This window comes from Hipposideros armiger, unplaced genomic scaffold, assembly GCF_001890085.2.
Source record: "Hipposideros armiger isolate ML-2016 unplaced genomic scaffold, ASM189008v1 scaffold_236, whole genome shotgun sequence".
NCBI classification, from domain to species: Eukaryota; Metazoa; Chordata; class Mammalia; order Chiroptera; family Hipposideridae; genus Hipposideros; species Hipposideros armiger.
Genome location: NW_017731586.1, coordinates 1,511,497 through 1,537,536, shown reverse-complemented (window position 1 = coordinate 1,537,536; position 26,040 = coordinate 1,511,497). Strand labels below are relative to the sequence as shown.

Genomic DNA, 26,040 nt, shown 5'->3' with positions numbered 1-26,040 from the left:
GACAAAATCAGATGCAAATAACCTTTGAACGTCTGGCTTATGGCTAACCTGAGTCACACATGAGATTAGGGAGTTTGTTTTGGAATACCGAAATACCTTTGCACTCTTCAATCTCCCACTTTTCTCCCACTTTCTTATTGATATTACATCTTTCATCTCATTCCCCCAAACAAACACCCGCCACCACAGACTGATAACATATCTGTTTCCCATGACTGATTATTTGGGGAGTGTTTGACTTATGGGAGAGAAGCCTTTTTATATTCAGAAAGTCTACACATTACTAATGACTGAGTGGATAGATCCCTTAGTCTGTTTCTGGGCTTTCTGCATACCTCCCTCCTCCACTACTACTGGGAGAGGATAAAGTTGGTGATTCTATGATCTGGAACTAAAATTCAAAATGCTTTTTCCCATAAAAATTTGTGTTGTAAATGGTGGTTAGGTATCTTTATATAATAGTATATATTATATATACTATATATAATAATGTGTACATATTATATACACATACATATGCATACATACATACATACATACATACATACATACATATTTTACTCTATGGTAAACAGGCTTTTTTATTATACCTTGGAATTAAAACAGCAACGACACGCTTTTGAAATAAAACCATTCAGAAGGTGGAAGCAATGTAAAGTGTGATGCTCTTTCTATTTACTTTGTATAATAGATTGCAAAAAGTGGACACAAATTCCTTCCATTCCTGTATGTCTTTGACATTCTTCCATTAAGAAGTAGGGCCTATTTTCCTAACCTTTGATTTTATTTGGCCACGTGACTTGCTTTGACCAATGAAATATCCCAAAAACTATTTAAGCGAGGCTTGAAAAGTGCTTGCATGTTGGAGTTTGCCCTCTGTTAAGGCTGCTTGTCTCTTTTCTTAAGGCTGGTAACCGTTCCACACTTATGTGACTAACTAGCGACATGTGAACTTAGACCAACTAGCCAGCCAACTGGCTGACATACAAATGAAGCCTTCCTAGACCACTTAGCCCCAACTCAGCCAGCTTAGACCAGAAGAATTCAGAACTGTGAAAAATAAGAAATGGTTCTTTTAAGCCACTAAGTTTTGGGGTGATTTGTTATGCAGGAATAGATAAGTAATATATCGTCTTTATAAAAATTTCTTGTAATAAGCTGTTCAGGAAACTATGAGGGTAATAGCTGTAGCAAAATAACGTTCTTAAGTGCCAACCACAGAATCCTTTTTTGTCTTCTGAAAACAAAGTAGATATTGTCCAGCTAAACACAATCTAAACTAGGTGCCAAAATAGCTAAAGCCTATAATAGGCACCACCTATGTTTACTCCAGAAGTTAGACAGACATTCCTTTCAGCATTGTCCACAGCTAAGACTTTTGGATCTTTCCAATGTTTCAGGGTATGGTTGTTGTGACAAATTAATATTTATCAAAAGGGATGTTTGCATTCAGCTGTATTTAGCAAACTCTAGACTTTCTAAGACTTACTCCTGGCTTAGGTATCTTCTCGAATTCCTTTATTATGAGGCTTTTTTCTTCCATTAAGCTGCAAATAAATAAATAAATAAATTAATTAATTAATTAAAAATTAAAAAAAAGTTTTGACAAAGTAGAAAGGAGTTAGCGATTTCTGCCGTGATAACTTTCCTTTTTCTCTTCTCAAAATGTATTTCCCACGCTTGTTTGCCAGGCCCAGGGTCCATTCTTGATGATGGCTTCAGTGACTCCCACAGGCCCATTTAGGTGCTTTCTCCCCAGTCCTCCCACAACACAGTGTACACACACCCGTTAGAGCAGTTATCTCATCACTTTGCAACTGCCTGGGAGCCCCACCTCCCAGCTAGACTCTGGCTCCTTTCAGGCAGACCCGGGCCCTTCTTTATATCATTTGCAGTGAACTAGTGTTTACCTAGACAATTGCAGTATCTTTTTTTTTTTTTAAGATTTTTATTGGGGAATTGGGGGGATGGGAACAGTGCTGGGGAATTGGGGGAAGGGGAACAGACAAGTTGCTGTCGTTTTGTTCTTCAATCTAGTTGTGGAGGATGTTGCTTCACTGGCCCAAGTTGGCACCATCATTGCGCTCTTCTCTGGCGAGGCAGATCAGTCGCCGGCTTCTGGACGGCCGCTCACTGCGGCTGCTGGCCACTCACGCTGGCTGCTGGCTACATATGGTAGCCCATGGCAACCCACTGCCACAGGGAGTGCAGCCTACGCCGTCGCCGGCGACTCATGGCAGCCCAGCTCCAGGTTGAGCTGTCGTTCAGCATCTTAGCTGTGGAGGGCAGTGTCACTGGCCCTTATATGTGGGATCCGAACCGGGGCCCTCTGGCATCCCAAGCGAGTTCTTAACCATCGCGCCACTCGGCCGGCCCAATTGCAGTATCTTTCACTGGTTCCATCAAATAAGCAGATCCCGCTAGCCAGAAGGTCTGGGAACATGGAACCAAAGATGCATGCACACTAGGTTGTATTTTTATGAAATTTTATTTGCAATAATGTAAATTGAGGTTAGCGTAATAAAGTACGTGCCACGTGGAATTTAATATAGGTTAGTTGTTTGGCCACAGGCTGAAGCTGAATTTTCCAGAGTTTTGAATACTTGTGCCTTTGCTTTGAGAGCTTGCATATAAATTGACATTTTACTTCCTGGCTATTGAGCCTACACGTCAGCCATGCTGCCACATGGGGGCGGTAGTGTGCTGACATCTTTGTGTTGTAACCCCAACTTGAGTGTCCCTGAGTTTCAAAATGGTGACATGAAGTTCTCCCACAAGCCAAGATTTAAACCTTTTCTTTAAATAAATATAAAATTATCTTTATTTAAACAAACATAAAATGGCCAATTCTTTAGGGCAGTTTTAACTAATTATATTTCTATTATACATTTCCTCATTTTTATTAAGAAACACCGATTGACTTTTTTTCTTTAAAAATGTATGTTTTTCCATTTATACAGAAATACAGTTGACCCTTGAACAACACAGATTTGAACTGCGTGGGTCCACTTCACACAGATTTTTTTTCAATAAATGCTATACACGTATTTTTCTCTTCCTAATGATTTTCTTAATAACATTTTCTTTTCTCTAGCTTACTTTATTGTGAGAATAGAGTATATGATATATATATGTGTGTGTGTGTGTGTGTGTGTGTGTGTGTGTGTGTGTGTGTGTGAATTGACTGTTTATGTTATTTGTAAGGCTTCCAGTCAACAGTAGGCTATAGTAGTTAAGTTTTTGGGGAGTCAAAAATTATATGTGGATTTTTGGTTGCGTGGTGGGTTAGCGCCTTTACCCCACCATGTTGTTGAAGGATCAACAGTATATCATTCATAATCCCACCCATCACACCAGTTTACCATTTTTATTTCTCTTTTAACATCTTTAATATTATTTCATATCTTTCTAATAGAATATTTCTAATCGATACACTCATATTATTTTCCTTTTAGTACCTTTTAATGAAATTATATCAAATTTGTCTATATGGTTAAATCTATTTTTATCCAACATGTAGTTAAAATATTTTCCCAATTGAAAAGCAGACTTCATAATAATTTAATAGCTAGCTTCAAGGTTTTCTAGTGAATGAATGTACCATAATGAAATAATCCTAAATATTACCTAATTTTACTGAATTTACTTTATGCCAGGTACATGTATCATTTCTAAACTTCAGAACATTGCTAAGTAAGTATTGATATCCTCATTGTACAAATGAAAAAACTGAGGAGTTAGCACCTTTTCCAAAGTTACACAGTCAACGCTGAACTGACATTCAGACCCAGTCCTATCTGACACCAGAGCGCTTTTCAGTGTCAAGTGCCTCTGGAATACATATTATTTAACCATCCCACTATTGTTTAGAACTTGGATTGCTTTCAGTTTTTCACATTTATAAATAATAATGTAATGAACAAATTTCTCTCCTTTTGGATTCTCAGTTTTGCATGGCATTACAGGGATTAAAAGAAAATTTATGCCTTTTGATATATATTAACTCTCAACCTTTTAGACTGATATTAACATTTAAATCTGTCTGACATTTTCAGCTTCAATGTCAAAGCTCCTCAGGATTCATTTATTTTCTGCAGCAAGAGAGTTCTAACTAAAAACATGTCATCAGAAGTTTTTGGTTTTAAGGACTTGTGGGTGAAGAGACAGTGCAGGGAGCCCTATGCTGCCATGTGCAAGAGACATTGTTTACATCAGGAGTAGAACCAGCCTGAATGGGTGGAAATTGCAAGAAGATAGATTTCTGAAGCAATGCAAGCAATAACCACCTAAGAGTCAGGCTGTCAAAGCAGGCATGGCTACTGTGAGCCCGGGTCACTGGAGGTGTTTAAGCATAGAATGAGTGATCAGTCAGAGACTACTCAGGTGATTCTCACATGTAGTCAGGGCTGAGAACCACTTTTGAGATCAATAGTTCTCAAACTCTGACGTCAATCAGGATCACATAGGAAGCTTGTAAAAAATTCAAATGTCATCTTGGGTGGGAAGGCTGAGAAAGAAATCATTAGTTTTAGGGTTGGAGCCATTGTTTAAACAAGCCAGGTGTTCCTCTTTTCGTTATAAGGACTACACTCTGCAAAACCTGTTCTAAGATGGGGCAAGAAAGATTTTTGTTTTTTTAAAGTTTAGAAGGTATTGTAAAATCTGTTCCAACTGTGTTTTTCCTTCCTGCTAATCCTGTTGACCTGTATGTTCCTCTATCATACTCTAACTTTCTGAAATTCCTGATGTATTGCTAAAATAATTCCTGTTCCCTTCTTACTGGATCTGTTTGTTTCTTGCTTCCATCGTTGCTGTCAGTATTGGATTAGAATGGAAAACAACTACTAAACTTTGGGCGAGCACCAACAGGGATGACAGGGACCAGCTATGGGACAGTAAATAGTCACCAAGGCCAAGATAACATTGGGACAGTACTGCAAGTGTGCAGCATGAGTGTCCCCACTCTCCACGTCCCCACCCGCAACAGACAGTGCTGACCATGGCCTGGTTTCCCCAGCTGACCTATGCTTGTCAGAGTGCATCAGATTTAGCATGTGAGACACAATTTATTTGCTGTCCAAACCTTAGGAATTACTAGAAAGCAGAGAAGTAAAAAAAAGGAATTACTAGAAGGCAGAGAAGGCAAGGTAAAGGTTGAAAAGAATATCGGATAGGGGCCAGCCGAGTGGCTCAGTTGGTTAAGAGTTGCCTTGGGAGCGCAAGCTCTGAGCAGCAGGGCTGCCTGTTAGGTCCCCACATGCGCCAGTGACGCTGCGCCCTCTACAGCTAAGATTGTGAACAACAGCTCGAACTGGAGCTGGGCTGCTGTGAGTGGGCAGCAATGGTGTAGGCTGCAGGGGGCTGCAGGGGGCTGCAGTGGGCTGCCATGAGTAGCCGGCAGCCAGAGTGAGTGGCTGGCAGCTGGCAAGAACTGCCATGAGCCACTGTGAGCAGCTGTCCAATGACTGGCGAGCGACTGCCTCATGCGGGAAAAGCACAATGATCACAATACCATCATGGGTCAGTGAAGCGACATCCTCCACAACTAGACTGAAGAACAAAAAGGATAACAACTTGCCTGTTACCCTCCCCTAATTCCCCAATAAAATGTTTAAAAAAAAAAAGAATATCGGATAATCTTTTCAGGGAAAGTTCTTAGAAAGATCATGGCTTCTACTTTGTTTCCAAAATAAATTTTCAACAGTAGTTATTTAATCACTTGATTATTTATTTATAATGTATTCATTTCACTTATTTAAGTAGGTGACATATTCTTTCCTGAACAGAATATTTATCAAAAGATCATCAATAAATATTAATCCCCAAGCTGAAACTATGTTTTGGAACAGATTTAATTATTAACTGACCACATTATTATTACCATTAGCATTTATTAAAGAATTTATATTCTGTGAAAACATGTGAAAGTCAACCAAATTATAGAGTAAAATCCTTTTTCTATAGAGTACTTGAACAATATATTATTCTTAGTTGTTGCCAGTGATTCAGAAGTTCCTACAGATGTTGGGTGGAGAAGTGCTAGTTATTTCGACTTCTATTATCTAGACCCTGAATAAAATGAGAGTTTGTTGTGCCCATGTGAAAGATATCATCTGTATGTTTGGATGAATAGTCTTCTCTCACTGGCTTAGTTTCTTTATTTTTATGTGAGGTTAGAAATATCTGCTTTTTTCCTGGGGAGAGAGTGTTGAGTGAACTTGTTTCTGTGCCAGATAATACTAGATATGTTATGCCAATGAAATATGCAGTCTATTATTCTTATTGTTTCCTGATATTTCTTTGATATTACCATTATTTTTATGAAAATAAGTTTGTTAATTCTGGAGCGGTTAATGTTTGAGAAAGGAAGGGAATTTTCTCAAGCTAAAGTATCTTGCATTACAAATCCCAAAATAATACACACTAAACATTTCTGTAAATGTGCATTTTGAATGTTCTTGCTCACAGTGAGTCACTATGCATGTCCCCTCCCTATCCCAAGGAACTCAGTGAACAATTTGTCTGTCTATACCTCAAAGGCAAAAGTTCTGGTTGTTGTTGTTTGTTTGTTTTTTTCCCTTGGCAGGAATACTTGGAAATTTTAAACAACTTAAATATCAACTGACTTATGTTCCTCTTACCCTTTCATGGAAATGTCAAGCATTCATATTTTCAATACTAATGAACAACCACCAATTGTTTTAATTTCATTATTTTCTCAACTGAAAGAATGCTTACAGAGCACAGAAATAGCTAGGCTTTCTTTTTATAGACCTCACTAGTGAGCATGAAACAAGTTTAGATTGAAAGACAAAAGAGAACTCAGAATTTTTCCCTCTGAATATAATTCTGAGTAAGCTAGCCTTTCTAAACCTCCAGCTGAAAAAATAGACCTCAAAGAGAGGACCCCAAATCTAGGACCTGTAAGGTCCCCAGGAGGTCACTCAAATCATTTGCTTATCTCTCAGCAGGACTGAATTATATTTGCTCAGTCAGAATCTACTCTTAAAAATAGCCAGAAAAAGTTCTGCCACCTTTAATGGTAACAAATTCTAGGAGAGATGGTTTGGCTTTCTCTCCAGTACCCAGGCATAGCGCACGCACATCAAAGCACAAAACCTGGATTGCAATCATTTTGAAATTCAATCTAAATAGTAAGATTTGCTGAACGAACTCTTCCACTGATCTGCTACTCACAGGAGAAATATAGAGATTTTTAGAAATAACATTTGTCCTCTAGCAATACGTTTCTGTCATTTTTTAAATGGTTTTTTCTGTTTTCTTTTCCTTTTTTTTTCTTTTAATTTTTTATTGGGAAACACTGTGTTTTTCCAGGACCCATCAGCTCCAAGTCAAACAGTTGTCTTCAATATAGGTGTGGAGGGTGTAGCTCCTTGGCCCATGTGGAAATCAAACCAGCAACCTTGGTGTTATGAGCCTGCGCTCTAACCACTTGAGCTAACCAGCTGCCCCTAGCAATGCATTTCTACTTTTGTTCACTGAATGACCTCCTCTCTATTTGGATAAGTAAACGTGTCTTCCAAAAGGATGTAACTTTCTTCTTTGATTGTAAGGAATAGTTTAGTAATAGGAGAAGTTTGAATGTGTGGTCCACATTCCCATATCAGAAGAATAAAGCCAGATGGGACCCTCAGCTCAAATAGGCTTGTTTGGAAAGTGCATGTGGGGCACTCACCACAGTCACACGATCTGGGACTGCAAAAAAGATAAGGGGCCACCGAGGGTGACAGCGTATGCCAAGCCCTTGTTCTGAGGGGTGTGTTCTCTGCCTGCAGCTCCCAGTGTTCATGGCTTGTCTGACACATGGAAAACGCAGCAGGGAACTTCTCCTGAGAGGGAGCTGTCCCCTGAACTTTTTTCTACAAGTTGTGTAACGTTATTCTTCAGGGACTGCCTGTTCTAGGGAATCAAGGAAAGTTCCAGGCTTGTAATCTTAATGTTGCTAATTGTATACTCATTGTACCTAAAGTTCCTTCCTAATGTAGCCTAATTTTTCCAATCGTGTTTACGTGAAAACAGCGTGGCTGGTACCTGTCCTCAGGGTGCTGAGAGAACTGTGTGCTTACCTATTCATCCTGTACTGATTGTGGAACTCTCTTTCCTTCACAGCATCATATTCATTTTGATACTTGAGGAGCTGTTCTCTCATCTTAGAGACCTCGGTGGAGAATGCCTCTGGAAAGTTATCGGCTCGCTGCAGGTGGAGCTGCTGCTGTTGGATTTGCTCAGTGAAACACTTGGCGTTCTGCAGCAGCTGGACCTCTGACTCTTGTGTGCTGGGGTTTTTAGGAAAACAGAGATTCACATAATGAGAAGTGCACACCTTCAATCCCCTTAGTAGCTCTTGTGGGGGTCTAGCGAAGAGTGGAAGAGCATGTCTACATTGCTTCTTGCTCCTTCCATTCCTGGGTTGAATTCAATTCAGTGACGCTTTTGTGCCGAGTATTGCAGTAAGTACTAGAGGTGAATGGAGCTCACAGTCTAGCAGAGGGAGGCAGATGTAAACAGGTACTGGAGTACCAGGTGACAAGTGCTACCACAAGTGTCTAGATCAAAATGGTAGAAGATGACAGAGAAAGGACTTAGTTAGATGGGACTGTGATATTTGCACTTGACTTTGAAGAACAATTCCAGGGAGTAATAATAAGGAGAAGGGTCCTCCCTTCAACTGCCCCAGCAATGCTGGCTCTCTCAGATTCTTGAATTCTTCTGACTTGATTATGGGAAAATCTTTTCCTTCTTAGTGAACTACAAAAATACAGAAAGTTTTCTAGTGATGCATTGCGAGGAAACTAGGAAGAAAAATTCCCCTATAAAATGATGGACGTAAGTTAATTTACAGATTTCTGATCTTAAATTCAACGCCTGACTAAAGCTGGACTTTACTGTCACAGTAGAGGGGACTCCTACAACCCCAATTGTATTGTGTGGTCTCGGCCCTATCCAGGAAGAAGGGTTAAGCATTTAGTTAGAAGCAGATTGGAATGGATGTAGAAATTAGACTTGATGGAATCTCAAGGATCTTCTAGAACTCTTCTATGCTGCGGGCTAGCATCAGCTCCAGCCTTACCAGCAGATCTGATTCATTTTTGGAAACCCAACTGCCTCACATTAGCTACTTTTCCTATTCAGAAGTAAGACCATTGCCATTTCCTGTTTTAAAGCCAGCACTCTCTTTTTTTTTTTTTTTTTTTTTTTAGCTGAGCCATCCTGCCATCTGTTGGCAGCTCAGCGGCTGCTCAGCTTCGGCCGGGATCGAACCGCTTTTGCTCAGAGCTCAAACTCTTGAGCGAGCTCTTAACCAACTGAGCCACTTGGCCAGCCCTGCCAACACTCTCTTTTGAAGCACGCGCCCCACCACTTTTCCTCACCAGGAGAAATATTCAAGTTTCAGCTCATCTGCAGAGATGGCCTAATGACTTGATCAAACCTGTCTCAACTGAAGCTACGAACTCCACCCATTTTCCCAGCCTTTAATATGTCACTTGCTCGATAGCATCCAGAGAAATATTTATTGGGACATAATATATTCCAGGCACTATGTCAGGGACCAAAGAGCAACAACAGTCACAATGATAACACATAGAATTTCCATTGATGAAAGCTGGAATTATTTCTTACAATTCAATTTTCTTCTATGCTAATATACTTTGTAAATCCAAAGTTATCCTGTCTTCTTAACATGAGTCCTCAACTGTGGAATTGTAAGTTATTGTCTTGGGCCACAGCGCCTGTTTTCCCCCAGAAAGGAGGTAGACAAGGTGGTTAGGGTTCCAGCCAGAACACAAATTGTAATTTACCTACATTTAGTGTCAGCTGTAGAAAATTTAACTATTCTTAAAACAGTTTTTATGAAAAACGCATTCAGTTTCATTTCAGCATTTCCAGCCTATATCTCCCCTGCTATAGGCCCAGCAGCCAGAGTAAAAATCTACTTCATCATGCCTTTCCCAACCACCAGGCAGTGGGAGTGGGAGACAGAGGTGACAAAACAGGAAACTAAGCGGTTAAGAGGAGGGAAAATGTGGGTAGCAGAAGGAGAGTAATCGTTTTGCAACACAGCCGCGAAGTAGGAAGAAGTAACGCCATAGCCTTGGTCCTGCGATGCTAACCCTGGGGCCCCGGGAACTGAGCTGTGGGTCAGGCAAGGAGGAAGTCACGCCAGCACTCCACAAGGGCTCTAGATGAGCACAATCCAGAGGTTGAGAAATGTTACAATATTCCTGTATCTGCAAAGCGGTTCGGAGGGATGCCCTGAGAACTGCATGGACTTTTCTCCATTTAAGCAGTGTGAAGTGTACTGGAAAAGATTACCCCAGACTTCCCATCCAGATCCTTTCAGTTCCTGAGTCTTGAGAATTATGTGCACACACCAGCAAGCAGGACCACTTGTGGGAAATGGAGTCTCCACTAAGGATAAGGTTTAGGACTCAGCTTGGGGCTGGGGAGGAAGAGGAGAAAGAGGAAGAGGATGAAGAAGAGGAGGAGGAGAAGGAGGCAAAGCTGAGGGCTCTGGAGGGTTAGGAACCTCGGTGGAGCTGAGTAAGTATGGGTGGGGTGAAAGAGAAGGGTGGAAGGGATGCAGCTCTGTTCCCCTCCTAGTCATTCACTCTTGTTTCCATCCTCAAAGTAGCCAAATGACGATGCAAAGAAAGAAGCTGGGATAATGGTTGGAGATTGGGAGACAGGATGGCTGCGGAATGGCAGGATGGAGTTTCTGTCCACTGCTGTCTCTCCTTGGCTTTTGATGAAGACATCAAGCAAGGCTATGATGCATGAGGTGGGGGAAAGGAAGAAAGAAGTGTGGGAGTAGTAAGGAGTAGTGGCAGAGAAGGATTTCTCTTTCTTTCTTCATGCTCCTTCCCCCTTGATTCCCAATGGCTGATAGCAGGAAACCTTGTTGAATTGTGCTGTGGAAGCCTATTCTGACCTGCTGCGGACTGGGACTGGGCTAAGGTGAGTAGCCTGGCGTAGGAGGAAGAGGTGAGACATGGAGACCGAAGTCTCAGCAAACGTAGGCTAGGGTTGTTGTAGAACCTATACATCTGAGTGGTGAAGAGAGGTGGGGAAGGGAGAATCCTACAGGTGTGTCATTTAGCAGTTAGTGTCAGTGTCCCACCCGAATCCCCTTGGCCCACTCTCATGCATACCAGCAGCACCTGTGAGCTTCTGCCTGAGAGCTTTCTCTTGCCGTAGGAGCTCACCTGGCTTTTCAAAGGGCAAGCTAGACATGCCAGGAGCTCATCTCCTTAGGAGCAAACCTTAATCAATGAGGGATGGACAGATACCCCAGTTTCCTCACTTTTCAGTGGGAGAGTTCTGAGGTATGGTCTATACAGTCACACAGAGGGTCCTCAGTGAGACCGAGCCCCAGTTGCTCAGTGTTAACCCGAAGACCAACACACCCCCAGATGGATTCTTCCCTTCCCTATCTCACTTCCCCATGCTCATGATAATCTCTGGTATCACTTCTCAAACTACTTGAGCTCAAATCCTTGCTTCAGGGTCTGCTTTTGGGGGGAATGCAAAATAAGATAGGTCCCATCACAGGAAGGAATATAAATATGATAAAAGATGTTGCCACATGGGTAAATAGCATACCTCCTAACAGTATCATGCAGCAAGGTGTACTTGGCTTTTAACTCTGCCATTCTGGTTCCAGGAAGCTTTCCCACAGCATGTAACTAGAAAGAGAACACAAGGTCACCGTCTTTAGGCATTAAGCAGAGATAACATGGATATATGAATAGCTTATAAAGTCTTTCAGTTAAACATTAGCAAGGAAAACGTATGAAGCAATATGGTATATTAGAAAGATGCTGGGTGTTTGGAAACAATAGTTCAAGTTCTATTTTTTCTCCAGGAAGCTCTGTGGTCCTGGGCAAGTCCTTTCCCTCTCTAGATGAAGACAGATTTCTCCATCTGTAAATTGAGAGAACGAATTGAGTTTAAAAACGTATTTCTAGGTTTAGCAAACAACCTGAATAGTGTAGATTACTAAGATGACTATTTGTATGTTGAGAGAACTAATAATTATTAGGCATCTATTCTGAGCAAGTGTTATATATCAGTTATTTAATTCTCAAAAATGTTTTGTGAAGTAGGTATTATCTCCAGTAAATCAAAGTTTAGGAAAGTTAAATAAGTTGTTAAAGTTATGGAGCTATTTAAAGGCAGAGCCAGGATTGAAACCTAAGTGGTCCAGCTCCAAATATCCATGATCACTCTCCTGTATTACGAAACTTCTGCCTCTGCTGTCAAAGAAGCAAGAAAGTTAATCTGGTACATAAAGCAATATTATTTCTTTCTTTTTCATTTCCAGTAAAAGAACTTTGGATTTATTCTCCGAGTTAGGTGATAAGTAGTTAGTAGACATCATAACACAATATTAAACACTGAAGTTTTCCCATAATGTGATGAGCCTTTGTGCTAGGTTTGACTTTAACTGAACTGCTAGTGACATGGTATTGAAAAACAGAACTAAAGAAAAGATTTGTGTTTTTCAGTGCCCTGTTGTTCTTACTTCCAAAACATTTATTGAATCTATCCACTTTCCTCTCCCTTCCCTGATCCCCCTAGTCTAAGTCACACCATCTGTCAAGGACATCACCACAAAACCTCCTCTGTCCTCCCCTTCCCACCACTGTTTCCACTCAGGGCCCCCATCCATCTACTACCCATGGAGATCTTTCTAAAAATCAAACAAGGTCTTGTTATGCTGGGTGCTCAAAACTATTCAAGTGGAATAAGATTTAAGATCCTTGAAATGACCCTTAAGGTCATTCATAAATGCAAGAATCTCTTTCTTTCCCCAGGGCCTCTGCATTGGCCATTCCTTACTTTACCCCTGCTTCACTCCAACTCTTTCTTCATACCTCAGCTTAAATATCAATCCATGAGAAGGCCTTCTCTGACTTCTAAATCTAAGATAGATATCCACATACATCACCAACCCCCAAAGAACTGTTTTCCATAATATCCTACCATCTGCAGTGATAAGTTTATGTGATTAAAAAAAAATGTTACATCCCAAGTAATAAACACCATGAGGAAAGGGTCCAGATCACCTTGCTCTTCACTCTCTCCTCAGCCAGTGGAACCTCAGGCACAGGATAGGTGCTCGGCAAATATATGCTGAGTGAGCCAATGAATGAATGTAACTGATAAAGTGCAAAGGTCTGAGTCTACACAGTGGGGCTCCATGGCCTCTCTATTCAAATCAGGGTAGAAAAACATTGGTAAATGCCCTATAGAACCATCTCTTCTTTGTGAAAGTGATTGGGATCTTTCACAAGGGCTCTACAAGCTGGTGCCAGGCCCACGTTCCAATCCCCACTATACTTATTTTTAACATATGGGTGAAATATGGTGAACAGGATTTTTAAGACCTTTGAGGAGGTTCCACTTCTCACTATAAGAAATATCCTAAAATGTATTCATATGTCACCTTAAATATCATTTATATGTAACTTTTTAAGTGTTGTGTTGCTGTTGGTAGGTTAACCTAATGTTATATTTTATAGAAATTTAACCAAACACATTTATTTTGGTTCTGCCATTTTCCTTCTGTATTTTTGAGTCAATATATAACTTGTTTCAGGTCTCAAATATTTTCATTGGATCCTGTAAAGGGGGTAGACAACAGACACAAGCTTTAAAACCCAATAGGTAAAAAAAAAAAAAAAAGAACAGCTTTACATATGGGCACACTTAAAAGAGAAAAGTTATTGGGAAATGTTATAAGAAGGTAAGTGCAGGAGTATTTGTACGAGTATGTGTGTACTTTGAAGGCCATGTGAGGGCCAGACTGGTAACCAGCCAACAAACCAGCTACAGGAGGTAAGCCATTGGGTGAGGTAACTATGGACTTATATTTTTAAAAACACATATATTATTTGGTTTTGTTTTTAATCTGAAAAGATCATTATCTCCTACATACTGCCCTGCACCATGGAAACGGAAGTAAATGTGACCTAAGCCCTGCCCTAAAGTAGCTCACAGATCGAGGAGATACACACAAAAGAAATTACAGAAGGCCTAAACTATACTTGGTAGTCTTACTGTTAGTAAATAACTATATTTGGCATTTTGTAATGTTCTTTATACTGTAAGTTAAAGCAAATAAGTAAAATTATAAATTACAGACCACTTCCGGGGGTGGAACTTCTAGAAAGGTGGTGTAAAGAGCTTGATGAATTTTTCTTCCCCAAAGAAGCATTGATTAAACTGGTCAAAGTTATCTAAGACAACCAATAAAAGTCTCTGGAAATTGACCTAAGGGTGTGCAAGAAATTGAGCAGCATTTATTCAACAAAATCTACTGAAACTCTGTAAGAACAGTGGGAAGTTGTGGCATTTGAACCATGAGTTGCATCCATTACTCCTAGCTCAAGTTGTGGAAGAACCCCCCCCCACACACACACACACACCTTCTTATTGCTGAGGATCTATTCAGATGAGTGGGGCAGCCCCAGAAGACTGCTGTACTCATCCTCCCTGCTTCCCAGCCCTGTATGTAAAAGAGCTTTACTGTGGGTAGCTGCCGCTGTTCAGTAGTGCCCCTCCCCACAGCCCAAGCTCCTGCTTTATAAGGAGACTCTGGGTAGGGCAACTAAAGACACTCAGAGTACCCCATCCCTCCAGCTCCTTCTGATCAAGGTGGGGCTGAGCAAGCTGTGAAGGCGTGCAGCTCTGCAGCCCTGCCTGACAATGCTCACTTTGGGGAACAGAGTGTAGATTATCCGTGCCCCAGAGCATTGTCAAAAACAATAGATATCACAAGGGTTAATAATAAGTGGAGACTAATAGCTTGGTGATACAAGTAGAGGCAGATGAGAAGTTTAACAGAGAAATTGGGGTCCAAGACAGCCAAAGAGTGCCCTGCTAAAATCAACTCGATACTTGAGGTCCAGAAGGCTGAGGAAAAGCCCACAGCTGTTATCATGCAGGAGTGACCAGATGAGGATACTTATGAGCTGTCTGTCCCTGTGCTAAAGGCCAGGCAGATAGGTAAAGACCCTAAACTCTAAACGTGGTCCCCAAGCCACATACAGACTCAATGGAAAAGGGTGAAAATGTTACTGGCTCAGGAGGCTTAATTAAATACAATCTCTAACCAATCAGTGGCTAACCACTAAGCTATGTTGACACAGGGGCAATCCCCCAGGAAACCAAGCTTAGAAATAAAAACAAGGAAGGAATATATAAGCAAAGACATCAGAAACAGAACTCTATGGGGCAAATACACTTCACAGAATTAGTGTAGCCAAGTTACTAAACAAATAAACATATGAACAACCGTAACAAAACAAACGGCGACAACAAAAAGCCTGGGGAGGATCGGAATCCAGAGTTGCTACAATAAATTACCTAAAACGTCCAATTTTCAACAAAAAAAATTATGAGACATGTGAAGAAATGGGGAAAAGGCAGAAACTGCTTTAGGGGTGCAGATGTTGGACCTAACAAATGACTTCACATAACTATTATAAATATTTTCAAAGGATGAAGGGAAATCATACTTAAGCAATTAAAAGAATGATGATAATTCATCAAATGGAGAATATCAGTAAGGTATTGGTCTAGGAGGATAAGAACTAAGATGTTAAAATGTTCTTTGGGTAGTAAGAATGTATGGCTTTTATATTTTTATTTTTGCTTATTTGTATTTTCTAATTTTCCCCAACGCATATTTACTACTTTTAATAATAAAAGGCTATTAAAACATACTTGAAAACTACTGGGCTTGAAAACAATAGGGATTCACAGCAGAATTTCAAACTGCAGACAGAGTCCTGTGATTAGATCCTACTGGCAGATACAGACAGATTCTAGCTCAGACTTAGTGAAAACTCAGCCATATTTTCCCTAATTTGAGTCTCATCTAAAACAGCAGTAGTTTGAAGCTTGTTGGCAGGTGGGCCACGGATGCATGTTGGTGTGCTTTTATGACCACAGGAAAAGCAGGAGGCTGGAGAGGTTCCCTCTCCTATTCACTGTTTCCATCACTCCACTAGCCATACTGCCTTTGGCGCCTAAGAAGCTGTGAAGAAAGCTTGACAGGTCAAAACATCTGATTGGTTTCTACATAATTTGGAAAAGGTTAAGTCATAGATATTCAGAAAGAGGAATGATAAGCTATCTTTTCTTTGGTCCACTCTACTAAAAACAAACAAACAAACAACAAAAATATTTTAAAGAAAAAGACCAAACTGTGAAGGGTGGAATTTATTCTCCTTAAAAATAAAAATCATAATCTGGATGTTCATATTCATCAGAATTGACATTTCTGTGAAGTTGTGAACTGTTTCTTTAAGCAAGTCAAGCTCTGGTTAGAAACTTCAGACTCCATTCTAGTAGATGAAATGCTTCACTCACAAACATAAACATGGAAAAAAATAGTTGCGTTTTCACACTACATGATACAAATGGGTACCAAGCTTGTCATGTTTGAAAAATGCCGTATCTAAAAAATAGAGCATAAAGACCAATCTTAAGTTGTCAAAGAGCATATACAATAAAAGGTTAGATATAATGTCATAGTTCATAAAATATGATTTCACAATAGGTAGTTGTGTTACTGAATTGCCTTGTTGGTAGTTGAGACTGGAAGGAAACATTTACTCTAGAGCTAAAAGTTTAACAAGAATTCATGATTCATAAATGGCATCTAATAATGTGGAAAAAATTTCAAAAATTGAAATTCTAGGACATTCCAAGGAAAGTAATAGCTCAGTAAGAGCTTTGACCAAGTGAACTTATCTGGGAGTCAGCATGAAGAAACGATTAGGTGTTTGTGTGAGTGTTAGCAGGGCAACCAAGGTGGCCGTGAGCATTAACCTACTCTATTATCGTTACCTCTTTGATATTACCTACTGGTTTAGTCCCACCTTAAGAAATAGCTGCCATGCTTTCGGAGGTAGCATAAACTTGAAAGCATAAATCCTTGCCATCCTCATCTCGCTCTTGTCCTCTCCCTTTCACTGGCTGGAAATAAACAACATTAGCCACTTGAAGTAGTTTTCAAATTCAACCGAGCTCTCAGCAATGGTTTGTTACTCCTTTTCCCTTAGCTGTTATATCAAGCTTTAAGTTTCCTACGAGTATACACCTCATTCAGCAAACAAATTTAGGCCACCTAAACTCATCCTCCACATCAACGGATCCATTTATCTATCCCCACAGCCACCCCTAACTTCTTTCCCTAAATCTTAAAACTGAAGTATTCTGTCCTCCCAATTAAGACCAACTGGTCTATCCGTACACACAGATATTTACTCTTCTACCTCTCCTTAGGCATTAAATCATTAGTCACACCTTCTTTCTTTTATAATCTCTATTTCTCCCTCTTTGCTGGTGCAGTATATAGTAGTCAAGTACATCACACATGGATTCAGTTTGAATTCCAACTCTGCTATTTTTCAACTTGGAGTAACACTGAATCAATCTGTGCTTCAGTTTCTCCAGTTGTAAAAGAGACAAAAATAGCCCCCATTTCATAAGACTGTAGTGAAGACTAAATGACTCACTATATATATGTAAGGTATTTAGTATAGTATCTAGTACACAATGGGCTTAATCAATGTTGTTTATTTTATTATCATCATTAACATTATCCTCAGCCTATAAATTTTCTCATTTTTCTCATTTAAAAAACAAAACAAAGTCCATCTTGGATGCAATCCTCCCATCTAGCCACCCCTTTCTTTCTCTCCTTCACTTTAATTCCAATTTTTCTCAGAAAGAGTAGTCCCTGTTCTTTATCTGCATTCCCTTATCTCTAGTCACTCACTCTGACCCTGATGTCTCACTTCTCTGGCTGATTTTAATATTTTTCTCCTTATCACTGTTCTTCAGTAATTTAAGATATGTCTTAGTATGGTTTTCTTTGGCTTTAGATTTGCTCAAAGTTTTGGATCTCTGGGTTTATAGTTTTCATCAAATTTGGAAATATTTCAGGTATTATTTCTTCAAATATTTTTCCTGTCCCCCTTTCTTCCCCTTCTGTGACTCTAATTATTTGTATGTTTGGCCACTTGATGTCCACGGATGACAGATGTTCTGTATTTTTATCTCCCAGCCTTTTTTCTTTGTTTTATTTTGGATAGTTTCTTTGTTATACCTTAAAGCTCACTAATCTCTTTTTCTTCAGTGTTTAATCTGCCGCTAATCCCATTCAATGAAGTCTCTTTCATCTTTAGAAGTTTTATGTGGGTCTTTTTATAACTTGCATTTCTCTCATTATGCTCATGCTTTCCTTCACTTTTCCCCCCCTTCACTCTATAGCCTGAACTATCAGCCTCAGGCTGATAACTTCCAAACAGAGGAGCCTGCAGGCTCTCTGTTATTGGACAAAGTAGGACTTTATTTGGGGGAGGGACATGTAAGACTATGTGAGTTATGGTTAGAGAATAATAAACCTCTTCTTTGCCTAACACCTCAAATTGTTTACTTAAATAATACAATATTAATGTTCAGGTATGGTGACCATGTTTTAGAGAAAAATTTGGTATTATGGGGCATTTCATCTATAGATTCTGTTCAAATAGATATTGTCAGATAGTTTCATAGAATTAACAGAATCTACAATGTGCCATGCACAAGTCTTCATCACTTCTCACTAAGAATATGACAATAGTCAATTAACCACTTTCCTTGACTTCAAGTCTTGTCTCCCCTCAAACTACCAGCAGAGCATTCTTTACAAAACACAATTTTCACCTTGCTTTAAACCCTTCAGAAGATCCCATCGCCTAAGGCTATGACTAAGGCTAGGTCCCTTCACATGGTATACAAGGGTCGTCATTATCTGGCAGCTGCCATTCCTCTCCTCCTTTCTAAACCTCCCATGACCATTTCAGTTCTAGAATATCTCCTATGGTCAGCAGAATAGTGGTCCTCCTTCGCCACCTAAGACGTCCACGTAGTAATCCCTGGCACCTCTGGATATGCTCCTTTGCATGGCCCAAAGGACTTGGCAGGTGTGGTTAAGAGGATGGACCTTGAGATGGGGGAGATTTTTGTGGATTATCCGTGTGAGCCCTTAAAAGCAGAGAGTATTTCCTGACTGAGTTAGAGAGATGAACTAGAAGAAGAAGGAAAGATGGGAAGTGTGAGAAGGACTTGACCTACCAGAGGAAGGAGATCGTAAGACCAGGAATGTTTGTAGCCTCTAGAAGCTGGAAAGGCAAGGAACCAGCTACTTCCCTAGGGCCACCAGTACAGAATACAGTCCTGCCTACACCTTGATGTGAGCCCATGTAGACTCATGTTGGACTTCTGACTATAGAATTATAAAATAGTAAATTTGTGTTGTTTAAGCCACTAAGTTTGTGGTAATGTGTTATGAGAACAACAGAAAACTAATACAGCTCCCAAACCATACCATGCCTGTGCATGTTACTGTATTTTGCCATTTATAATGCACTCCCATGTATAATGCGCACCCACATTTTTGGCTCAAGCTTTCAGGGAAAAAAATCTTTCATTTTAATTTTTTAATTCAAATGTTAATTTGTTTACATTTAGGTACTTGTTTTTTGTATTATAAAGGAATTTTAGCATTTATTTTTTAACATATTATGGTACAAGAAATTTTATGTAACAAATAATTACAAAACACAAGAACAGATACAAAGTACAAGAAATTTTATGTACTCATAACAAATTTATGACATTTACACATCATAGAAGGCCAAGAACTCTTCGACGTTGCAAGTTCATCATAAATTTGACATAACCAATGATTATATTCCAGGGTATTATTTTGCATATGGATATCATTATTGATTACTAGAGTTACACTTTAAACTCATAAGCATAAATAAAAGAATTGAAAACATTTATATAGATACGGAATTAGTACTACCCACGTATAATGTGCATCCTTATTTTTCCCTCACAAATTTGAGCAAAAAAGTGCACATTACATATGACAAAATACAGTACATTCCCCTATCTTCAATTTCTTCACTCTCTTTTCCACTGAGAGAATTCTTATTCTTTCTTTAAAACATCTCATGGTCACCATCTATAGATCCTTCAAGAGACACCTCCAGGTAGAATTGTTTCTTTCTCTCTATGGCTTCTGCATTTTTAGATGCATCTAGCGTCGTACACATCGTACACTATTATAAACATATGTTTAAACATGTCTCCCTGCTAGGCTGTACACTTCTTGATGATGGAACCCTACTGTGATCGTCTTTGAGCTCCAGCACACAGCTTGTTATCTTGTAAGTGATCGATCATGTTCACTAAACTGTTGTTGATTTAAACTTATCTTAAAATCAGTGATGTAGTTGGAAGTCTTATTCATCCATTCACTTCCATTCTAACTTACCTCAGAGAAGGCGACGGAAAAGGAGTAGAGAAAGGTAACTTGGCCTACACATAGACTTGAAAAAGTAGAAAATCTGCCATACAAAACTGGCTGCCTCAGCCACGGCTTCTGTTCTCCATTCTGTGTGGTTGGCGAGGCTCACAGGATGAGCAGAGAGATCTGGGACTGTTCTCCCACAGCTGTCTGCTCCTCCTTTGGTGGCTGACCACAGAAATGTACTGAGGACGCTGTAAGTGACAAACAGGGCCTCCCAAGAGTTAGGGTATCAAATGCAATGGACACTGTGGATGAGTAATGCAGGTGCTTAGCTATATGCAAGATGTCAAAGTTAAGCTACAATAATTTTAAGATAACATGTACTGCCACATAACTAAAAACCATGCCTAAGCACGTACATGCTAATGAGTGGCATTTCTTTAAAAACTCACATCTGTCCCAGTGAATCTGCCATTGCTTGGAACTTTAACAATCATTTAACCCTTGTTTAAAATTATTCCTGCCCCCCGACACACACACACACACACACACACACACACACACACACACACACACACACNACACACACACACACACACACACACACACACACACACACACACACACACACTTCTGGGAAGAGATGGTAGCAGGTCGGAGTGGCTGTAATCCTGGATGGCAGGAAATGAGCCAGATGGAAACCCAGATGCCTCTTCAATAACTTCAAAGGGTGACCCTAACTGGACAAAAGCCATGAAGAGCATGCACATAAGGGTCAGGACATAATCAGAGTCAGGAAGTGGAGCCAAGTTAAAGCCAGTGAATGACTAAACTCATGAAACAGGAACCAGAAGAATAGGGGTGAGGGCACGATTGATAATGGTCCCAGAAAGAACTGTGTTGCCAGCTGACTCTGCCCAATCACCTCTCAGTCTTTTCCACACAGAAGTCCCACTCTAGTGCACTTTTACAGGCCTTGAGCAGGTTTAGGTGGTAAAACACCTGAAGTGGAGTCGGGCCCTTAGAGACCAGAACGTCTCTTGCACTAGGGTTATAAATGTATGAAGATGTCGGCAGCTGGTCAATTGTTCATCTCACTTTGTAGATCACAGACCAAAGCCCCTGCTTTGACCCTGTCCTAAGGACCTGTCCTGTAAATGTGGCTGAGCCCAGAGCGCTGCGTTAGATCCCTGGGACTGGCTGCTTTCTATGCTATTGAGTAGGTGTGGGTGCCCACCTTTCAGGCCACCTCTTGTGTGCTGAGAGCAACACCCTCTTAGCAGGCTGTTAACCAGTGTCTCCCAGCTCTGGGAGGTGAGGTTTCAGGAAAGGGACATAGCCACTCCCCGCAACAAAGGAACTTGGGACCTGTGGTGCCCATTTTCCTGTTTTGAAGATGCTTCTGCCCACAGTACTTGCATGTTTCCAGCATTCATAAATAACAATTTATTTACGTAGAAGCATCCAGGAAGCCAGCAGTGTGACAGCTACAGCAGTGCCCTCTATTTCCCCTCCTAGCAGGCAGATTGTGATGGACAATGAAGCCTTTCACTGCTCATCACAGAAGTGTTCTTTAAAAAAAGAACAAAAACCCCAAATTGCAGCTTCCACTTCCACATTGATACCATAAAATGGGAACTTCAGAGCAGAATATGGGGATGTTTCACTCTTTCTATTTCACTGGTAAGGGGGTTTTAAATCCTGGCATATTTAGACAAGCCATCTAATGTTGTGAAAATTATTCCTAAGTATTTTATTCCTTTTAGTTCTATTATACATGGAATTGCTTTCACAATTTCATTTTTGGATCGTTTATTGCTAGGGTGTAGAAGGCATTCAATCTTGTTAGCTATATTATTAACCAAGAAAATAGAGGCTAGTCCTCAATCCTGGTGTAAACCTTTCTACAAATGTTTCAGTTAGGGTAGACTATCTTTGACTCTCTTGAGGATCTTGAGTATCTTGAGGATCTAGAACATTGCCTGACACTAAGGTACTCAAAAATATTTAACAAATGAGGCCACTGTATCTCACACATTCCTTAATTAGAGCATGGATCTTGTGTTGAAATCATGCTCACATGTCTGTCCACCAGATGGGAAGCTCTCTCAAAGCAGGGATCATTCTGGTGTCCCCCAAAGCTTGCATAGTACCTGGCACACAGCAGGTGCTTGGCACATGTCTGAAGGAACTCTCAGTATGTAGCGGAGTGGGGATGTGGCATGAAGACCGGAATATATCACAGAGGGAAATCTTAATGTTTGGCTTTCCCTGTCCACATACACACACGAATTGGGCCAAAAATGATCATCAGAGATGTCACTGAAAGAATGCAAAGAAGTCTGTGTAGAAGGAATGCCAGCGACATGAAGGGTGTACCTGTATACATGCGTGTGGGCATATGTGTGTAAAGATTTATGGATCGGTTGATTGTAGTGGAATACACACTCCCTATAAGGGTTGGAATGGAATATTAAAAGCTTTTGAATAGAACACTTGTAAAACATTTCCTCCTGACAGCTTGCTACCCAGGGAAGTTCCCTAACTCAACATGATACACCTCTCAGGATGCTTAACTCAGCCCACAGTTACTCAAGATAAATAACTATAGTAGATGGATAGGCCAGAGTTAAGTATCAGATAGATTCAAATCCATGAATAAAGCAGAAAATCCAATACCTGAATATTTGAATCCTAAGAAAAACTCTTTAAAGGGCAAGATAATAGAATTTTTAAAAGAACTAAATGGGTATTATAAAGTGTTACATTTGACCAAAAGTTAGGTCCTCAGAATCTTTTTGCTTATGTACTAATATGACCCAATTAGTCATCTTAGAGAATTCTTGAGCTACTGTAATGAATGGTAACAGATGGATAGTGATTACCCATGGCAATTATATAACAGATTACCCTAGAATTTCCTCAGAAAAGGGTAGAATATTTAGAAATTAACAGTTTTCCAAGAAATCTGGTTTTGATAATATTTGGAGACATAATTCTTTAGCTTGTTTTAATTTTGGAAAAAAGAGAAAATCACATAATACCACCAAGTATAATATTAACATTTTCATTTGATACCAGCTTTGATACCCAAGCAAAGCAAAAAGAAATGAAAAAAAAGGTTTAAAAAGTAGATTCTAATAAACATTTCACCAAACACAGCTGTTTCTAGTTCACTAAGTCGACTATTACAAAATATTTTAATGTGCTTTCTGGCAAACATAAATAGCCTCATTTCATGGAAATGCCACATTCCCAGTTATTCCGGGTAGGTTGTAACAGTTGAGAGATATGTAACTATTTCTATGGATTTCTATACCATAAAAAAAGGTAAAATATTACCTAAATCTCTTAAAATATGTATGATAGACCTTAATCCATGTCATAACAGTGTATGTCATGCTAGAGATTGCAAACTAGCAGCCAATAGCATAAATACACTCTGCAGATATTTTTAGTATGCACGATTTTTTTTTTTAATTAGAAAATTAGTTGGCAACATTTAAGAATTGGTAGGTTTTGCCATAAAAATCTGAATTTTCAGACTCTTGAAAAATTACTAGATTTGATGACCCTGGATTCATATTCTAACTTTATAGAGTAACAATCAACTGGCCTTTAGAAGACTGTCAGAGGAACTAAAAGAGGCTGCCCATTTAAAAGGAGCAGTCTGCCTCACCCACTGATTGCAAGCAAAACATACTAATACCTAGGCTGTTACACTCATTTATGTTAATTTTATGGATCTTATAGGCATTCGAGGCTGGGACCCTGCTTTACACTTATTTATGATATAATATAAATATATATATATATTTAAAGGTTGAGAGAATGACTCCACTTATAAGACTCTTAAAACAACATTTCTGGAATGTCTTATTCCTCAGGGTTGTGTCTGCCTCTCTCATCTATCTCTGTACCTACCTTAGCATAAGGGTGTATGACTGCATTTTCTGAGGTTTAGAACTTAATGCTTTAAAGTTTCTGAGATTTTCTTCCTGTTTTTCCATTTTAGCTTTTGATAATTTTATGAAAAGATTAAATAAACATGAGTCTGATACTTTTTTGACAACCTGAAATATTTAAAGTTATTTAAATTGAAATATTTTGTTACTTGGATATTGAAATGTATTCTCAATTCAATAAAACTTACACATGGAACAAAATGTACGCTAAAATGATTATGAAGATACTGTGAAAAAAATGTGTCAGTCAGCTCAATTTTGTTGGGGTTTGAAAACAGGAAACATTCAGTTAACATAAAGAACTTATCCTAATCTACAAACAGTATCCTTGCAGCTAATGTTCCCTTTGGCTCAGTACTTTATGAGCTTGACAAAAAAGCGAGTTGTAATTTGTAGGGGAAGTGAAGATAAATTCTGTACTTACTCCAGCAGTTATCATTTTAGTAGAGGTTTGAGCTAAACAGGAAATGAACATCCAGTAATATAGTCAAATGAGAAAATTATTTCCAGGCAAGCCAGTCACCACTGGCACACTAGTGATTTTAAGAGGGGCGTTATCGAGACAAAAATAACTTGTTCAGAAATAGCATAATTTATGACTGACTTCTGGTAAAATGGAAGACGGGAAGTTTTGTTAAAGTAGGAACCATGTCCATTTTTCCCATTAATATATTGCTAATAATAGTTGCCCATGTGCAACTCACTAACACTTGTTGAGTAAGTGAAAGAAAGAGTACATGCAAGTGATTAGCAAATAACAGTCATTCGATAAATATTTACTACATAGATGAGTAATTCATGAAATGAATTTATGCAGTAAATATCTACCAAACAAATGAAGACACAAAAGGTACCAATTAATAATTCTTCTCTTTTATCTTATTGAAAGGAATGCTCAACATTTATTTATTGAGAGGTTGCTATGTATTATGTTAGGTGCTCTATATGTTATTTATTCCTCACAATCAACCTATGAAATAGCATTACAACCCCAAATTTTTAAAAAGAAAAGAAAACAAAACTCAAGATGGTTGAGTAACTTGAGCAAGGTCACAAAGCTGGTGAGAGGTTTGTAGGGATTTGACCACAATCCTATTCTGTTATTCATTGTGAAGTAAATTAGAGAAACTCAGAAATGGGTAGCACAATCTTGCTGATGGTATGGAGGCAGTGTGAAGCACATTTAGAGAACTTAAGATAACACAGGTTGGCAGACATAAAAGACCATGTAGTGTGGATCATGTCCACAGAAGGACATTATGTCAAATTGTTGCTGTGAAGAAGGGTAGGGGAAAGAAGATATATTACCTAATTTTGATATCACTTAGAGTATGAAACCAAAAGACAATAGTAAACATTAATTATAAAATAGAGGGTAAAAAGGGTATTACAGAATGGTATAAATATAAAGATAATTATTATAAAAAAAAAGCACAAGTCTTCCTAAATTTCAGAAGCTACACTATGAATAAAGAAAGACATATAAATATGAAAGAAGGATAAACCTTAAAATAAAGTTATACTATAGGAAAAGGGAGGTTTAGGGTGAAGAGCTAGGGATAAAAGCTAGAATTCTTTGAATTACTTTGTTTAGCATATATGATCTAGAACAGTATAATACTTTTATTATGAAATTAAATTAAGCTTAAAAGCAATGGCTGAAAATTGAAAATAAGCTTAATTAATTGACCATAACTAGGCAATCAAGCTGGTGCACAACTACACAGAAATGAACCA

The 26,040-nt window shown here is 39.2% G+C and overlaps 1 protein-coding gene across 1 annotated transcript in view; it reads right to left on the bottom strand.

Moving 5' to 3' along the window:
* Window positions 1-26,040, bottom strand: part of CCDC146 (coiled-coil domain containing 146) — a 123,647-nt gene that overhangs the window by 39,455 nt on the left and 58,152 nt on the right. Inside the window, exons 3-5 of the mRNA XM_019655148.1 lie at window positions 11,623-11,705; window positions 8,088-8,297; window positions 1,490-1,547 (exon numbers count right to left, since the gene is read on the bottom strand). Of these exons, the coding sequence (XP_019510693.1) occupies window positions 1,490-1,547; window positions 8,088-8,297; window positions 11,623-11,705 (351 nt within the window). The remainder of the gene's footprint in view (window positions 1-1,489; window positions 1,548-8,087; window positions 8,298-11,622; window positions 11,706-26,040) is intronic.